This window comes from Pinus tabuliformis, chromosome 9 (assembly GCF_031772625.1).
Source record: "Pinus tabuliformis cultivar Carrire ecotype Pingquan chromosome 9, CPIR1, whole genome shotgun sequence".
In the NCBI taxonomy this organism is placed as follows: Eukaryota; Viridiplantae; Streptophyta; class Pinopsida; order Pinales; family Pinaceae; genus Pinus; species Pinus tabuliformis.
This window is the reverse complement of record NC_142307.1, coordinates 1,851,269,055-1,851,274,115: the sequence shown is the minus strand read 5'-3', so window position 1 is coordinate 1,851,274,115 and position 5,061 is coordinate 1,851,269,055. Positions and strand designations below refer to the sequence as shown.

Genomic DNA, 5,061 nt, shown 5'->3' with positions numbered 1-5,061 from the left:
TAACACTACACTATTTTATTTATAAATAATATTAAAATAATTATTATAATTATTATTTTTTAATGTTAATTATCAATCGATTGCATCCCTGTTCCATTTAAAGTGAGCACCCAAGGAATTTGGCGCAAAAATATTCCAGCTATGCTTAAGGAACGAGCCTGACATTGGAAACGAGATATGTGAACCATTAAACTTTTGCATTTCCACCAGAAAATTAGTGACTATAACAGCATCCATGTGAGACTTCATGGCTTTGGAGCAATAAGGTAACAGTACGATCGTAACAATTTGTGGATGCGTAGGATGTGTAGTGGCCACGTCTCATTGAAGCCGAAGGCATCGATCAATTTGTGTCTTTTGTCAATAAATTTGAGCCCACCATGTTTGGGATCCTATTGAGATGAAAAGGGTTTAAATAATATTGATAACAACCACAAGATTGGAACCCGTTACCGGAAAAGACTGAAACAAGCTTATACAGAGACTGCGCAACAAGCGTGTACAAAGTGAACATAATATGAGAAGGATTGAACCTAATAAGAATTTAATAAAAAGTTATAAATTGGAACCTCTAAACTGACTAAACTGCCACACTTAATAAACCAACCTGGCGCTACCGACACTCAGACCAGCTATGAAATTTTAACGCTTAATAAACCAGCCTGGCACGACGGACACTCATACCAACTATGAAATTTTAACATATTCATATAACACGTTTCAACGTGACTCAGAGTTCTCTACTTGGACAGAGTATGCATCACCAATTGGTCCCGAAACCATGATTTAAGCAGTTTCTTCTGAGCTATTCTGTTGAGCATTTCGGAAGCAATAGAAATAATGGAACGGTTTGCCAAAATTGGTATTGTAACGTGTCTGCTGGCATTATTGCCTCTGAACGCAGCACAGACTAGCCCCAGAAAACCTATAGTGTCAGCCGCCTACATATTTGGAGACTCCACTGTAGATCCTGGCAACAATGATGGACTTGCAACGATTTTCAGAGCCAACTTTCCTCCATAATATGGGAGAGATCTTGCGGATCGTAAACCTACTGGTCGATTTACTAATGGAAAATTAGTAACAGATATGTTATATATGACTCGAAGTACAACTTAGTAACCTGTAGACTAAATTCATATGATAGTTTCGTTTTAATGTTGGACTTAACAAGGGATAGTAACTTAAATTCTATTACAGATTGTCTTAAATTCAAGACTACAGCTATAAAGCTTTAGACTGACGCTGTTCTAAATATTTTGAAATGTAAACTGATCCTACTAGATAGCATCGTTTTAATGTTGGACTTAGGAAGGGAAAGTAACATCACTTTTAGCCTATATTATCTATCTGGTGATTTGGTGTTCTTTAAGTTAAGGTATTTTTTTTAATGTAAAGTTACTCATTCAATTTTCCATTCTGAGAGAATTTTCCATTCTGAGAGTTTTGGATAGAGTGATCTTTGAAGGTTTTTAGATAGACAGTAATCTTGTATTCTGTTAAGGCACTTTTTAGTAAAATCACTTATTCAATTTCTCACCTCGATCCACCTCGATCGGAATTATATATTAGACATGATAAAAGTATAATCATTACCAAACCTACCAAAAAAATACACCCACACATCATAAAAATATACCAACAAATAATTAGAATAACGCTGTTCTAAATATTTTTGAAATGTAAACTGATCTTAATGGTAAAAAAATACACCAACAAATTATTAGAATAACGCTGGTCTAAATATTTAACCTACCAAAAAAATACACCCACACATCATAAAAAATATACCAACAAATAATTAGAATAACGCTGTTCTAAATATTTTTGAAATGTAAACTGATCCTAATGGTAAAAAAATACACCAACAAATTATTAGAATAACGCTGGTCTAAATATTTTTGAAATGTAAACTGATCCTACTTGTTAATGCTGCTATCGTTAACCATTTCAACTGTGTACAGCTGGTCTAGCAGGTCTTCCTGAGTTACTGCCCGCATATCTGGATCCCCAATTCCAAGGAAAACAAATGCTTACAGGCGCCAGCTTCGCTTCTGCTGCAGCTGGATACTATGATTCTACCTCTCTTTCTCTTGTTAGTATATCTTTTTTTCTTAAACTAATTGCCCAACAAACTCATTTCAGAAATTTAATTCCTAGATCTATAATTTTCACCTTTAACATGTGCATCTTTTTTCTTGAACTAATTACCAAACAAACTCATTTCAGATATTTAATTTCCAGATCTATAATTTTCAATGTGCAGAATGTTCTAACTTTGGGGCAACAAGTGGAGTATTTCAGGGAGTATAAAGGCCGGATTGAGAATATGGTTGGCGCTTTTAATGCCACCAAGATAATATCAGGAGGCCTGTTTGGGATAAGCATGGGAACTAATGACTTCGCTCTTAATTATTATATGAATCCTATTCTAAGTGAAGAATACAGTGTAACGCAGTTCCCGGATCTTCTGTTACATTCTCTTTCGGAATTTATACAGGTGATCCATAGTTTCGTCAATGCAATTATAAATGGTGATGGTGATGTATTGGGTTTATATTAAATCACCGTTGAAATGCGTGTGTGACAGAGTATATACACCGAGGGTGCACGCAGACTTGCTGTCAATTGCCTGCCTCCTTTTGGCTGTTTACCTTCACAAATAACCATGCATAACTTGATGGGTAACACCTGCATTGACGAGTATAATGATGTCGCTGTTTCTTTTAATCAGAAGATTGTATTATTATTAGAGGCGCTGAAGCCCAGTTTTCCTGGCCTTACAATGATTTATATTCACATATATGACAAGTTGTTTGACATTATACAGCATCCCGGTGCATATGGTAATATTCTGTATTTCGGGTCGCTTGCCTTCATCGTAACCTAATTTCTTTATTAACTAAGTTTTTTTAATATGGTTTAGCGTAATATGTTTTTTTATTTTATAAAAATAAATTTATATCTAAATTTTTAGTAGGTCTAATTCTCATACTCAGTACCTTGTTTTTCTAAGAGGTTATGGATTAAATCTCTTTCCTTCTAGTTTGACCGGCAGATAGGTCCTTCGAATCGATCAACCTGGATACTTATAAATTTCTCCAAATTTGACAGTGTAATGTGTTGTTTCTGGTTGCAGGGTTTGAACAAACTAGGACAGGTTGCTGTGGAAATATTCCTAGTTTGCTTTCTATTAATTGTTGTATTCAGTCTGATAACAAAGTTTTATTTTAATAATAAAGTTTTTTTCAACTTTTTTCCATCAATATATTTTATTAACCATAACATTTTTTGATAGTTAAATTATTTAATTGTTGCTCACCCTTTTTTCATAAAACTATGTTATCATGTACCGATAAATTTGTACCGATAAATTTGTAGTAATTTGATTCCCCTCCACCTAAGTTGTGGTGCTTAAATCATGCACTTAATATAACTAAGCTATATTATCACATTCACCCCATAATGATTCTCTATGTTTTACATAAAAAAATAAATAAATAAATAAAAATTAAAAAAAAGTACTAACAACAACATTACATATTACACTTGTTTTAAAACAAGAATTAGAAAGCAATAAAATTAATTGTCATTGAAAATTTGAAATTGGTTGAATGTTGTTTTCACTATAAAACTTTTCTGATTTTGTTTTAAAAAACATAATATATATATATATATAATTGTATTTTAAATTTTTTATTACTTTTCTATAAAAGCAATTTCTTCTCATTTATAATTTTAATTAATACTTTTATTTATATATATATATATATATATATATATATATATATATATATAATTGTATTTTAAATTTTCATATTATTTTTATATCAAACCAATTTCTTCTCATCTATAATTTTAAGTAAAAATATCCCACGTAATATTGAAATCTAACTATAATTACTACATTAAACTTCACTACCACATTCCAGTTGTCTCAACAAATATGCATGTGCCCATATTCAAGTCTATCGCATTGCATAACTAATATAACCAAAACATTTCCTTATAAGCCTCTTATAAGGCTCTAAAACTACAACGTACTACTCTAATATTAATAATTTTAATAATAAAATATTAACACTATAATAAATATTAAAATATTTGTTATATTAATTATAAATAGATTCCATACCTAATCCATTTATATCAAGTACCCAGGAATTCGGTGCAAAAATATTCCAACTACGCCTTTCACAATGACACTGACATTGGATTTGACATATATTTATCATTAAACTTTCGCAATTCCTTTAGAAAATTAGATTAATATATAACAGAAATTATGTGAGGGAGGTTTGGTCCTCACCTGGTCTAATTTCGGGTAAGATTATATATGTACCAAAGTTGTTTTAATTGTGATTTGATTTTTTTAGTTGGAAAAAAACCATGTAAAGTTTTATGGATTTGATTTCTTCAGTTAAAAAAAAACCATGTGAAGCTTTATGGCTTTGGTGTAATGATATATGAATTTCCAGTGGCCACATCTTATTGAAGTTGAAAGCATCGATCAAATTGTTTTTATTTTCTAATAAATGTGAGGATACCATGTTTGGAATTCGACATTTAAATGAAAAATCATAAAATGGAAAGGGTTGAAATAATATTGATAATAACTTGCAAGATTGGAAACAGTTATAAGAAAAGACTAAACAAACTATAGACACTGAACATAGTAGGAAAAGGATTGAGACGGAAATAATGAAAAATTCTAAAATTGCAACCTGTAAACTGATTAAACTTCCACGCTTAATCACCCAACCTACCACTACGGACACTCACACTAGCTATCAAATTTTAACATGTTCATATAACACGTTTCTACGTGACTCAGAATGCTCTACTTGGATAGATTATGCAACACCAATTGGTCCTGAAACCACGATTTAAGCAGTGTCCATGAAAGTTTCTACCCAGTACAGGGCGAATTGCCACCATTAAATAAGGAGTTGCAGTCAATTTTTAAATTATACAATTGGTTTGATTCATATATTTGCTTTGGTTTATTTTTACAAGATTGCATAATAGTGAAATCAATAAAAATAAAAATAAAAATGTTAA

At 31.4% G+C, this 5,061-nt stretch overlaps 1 protein-coding gene across 1 annotated transcript; it reads left to right on the top strand.

The window, feature by feature from the left end:
* Positions 1 to 840: 840 nt before the first annotated feature.
* Positions 841 to 2,890, top strand: LOC149156237 (GDSL esterase/lipase At5g22810-like). Its single transcript, XM_089444687.1, has 4 exons — positions 841 to 973; positions 1,965 to 2,095; positions 2,267 to 2,500; positions 2,591 to 2,890. The coding sequence occupies exons 1-4, from the start codon at positions 841 to 843 to the stop codon at positions 2,888 to 2,890; spliced, it is 798 nt and encodes a 265-aa protein (XP_089300813.1).
* The last annotated feature ends 2,171 nt before the right edge of the window (positions 2,891 to 5,061 follow it).

Excerpts from the sequence above, each read along its gene's own strand:
- LOC149156237 (XM_089444687.1), top strand. The coding sequence starts at position 841 with ATGGAACGGTTTGCCAAAATTGGTATTGTAACGTGTCTGCTGGCATTA. Across the intron at positions 974-1,964 it reads AGACTCCACTGTAGATCCTG|CTGGTCTAGCAGGTCTTCCT; the intron begins GCAACAATGATG and ends AACTGTGTACAG. Across the intron at positions 2,501-2,590 it reads CTCTTTCGGAATTTATACAG|AGTATATACACCGAGGGTGC; the intron begins GTGATCCATAGT and ends CGTGTGTGACAG.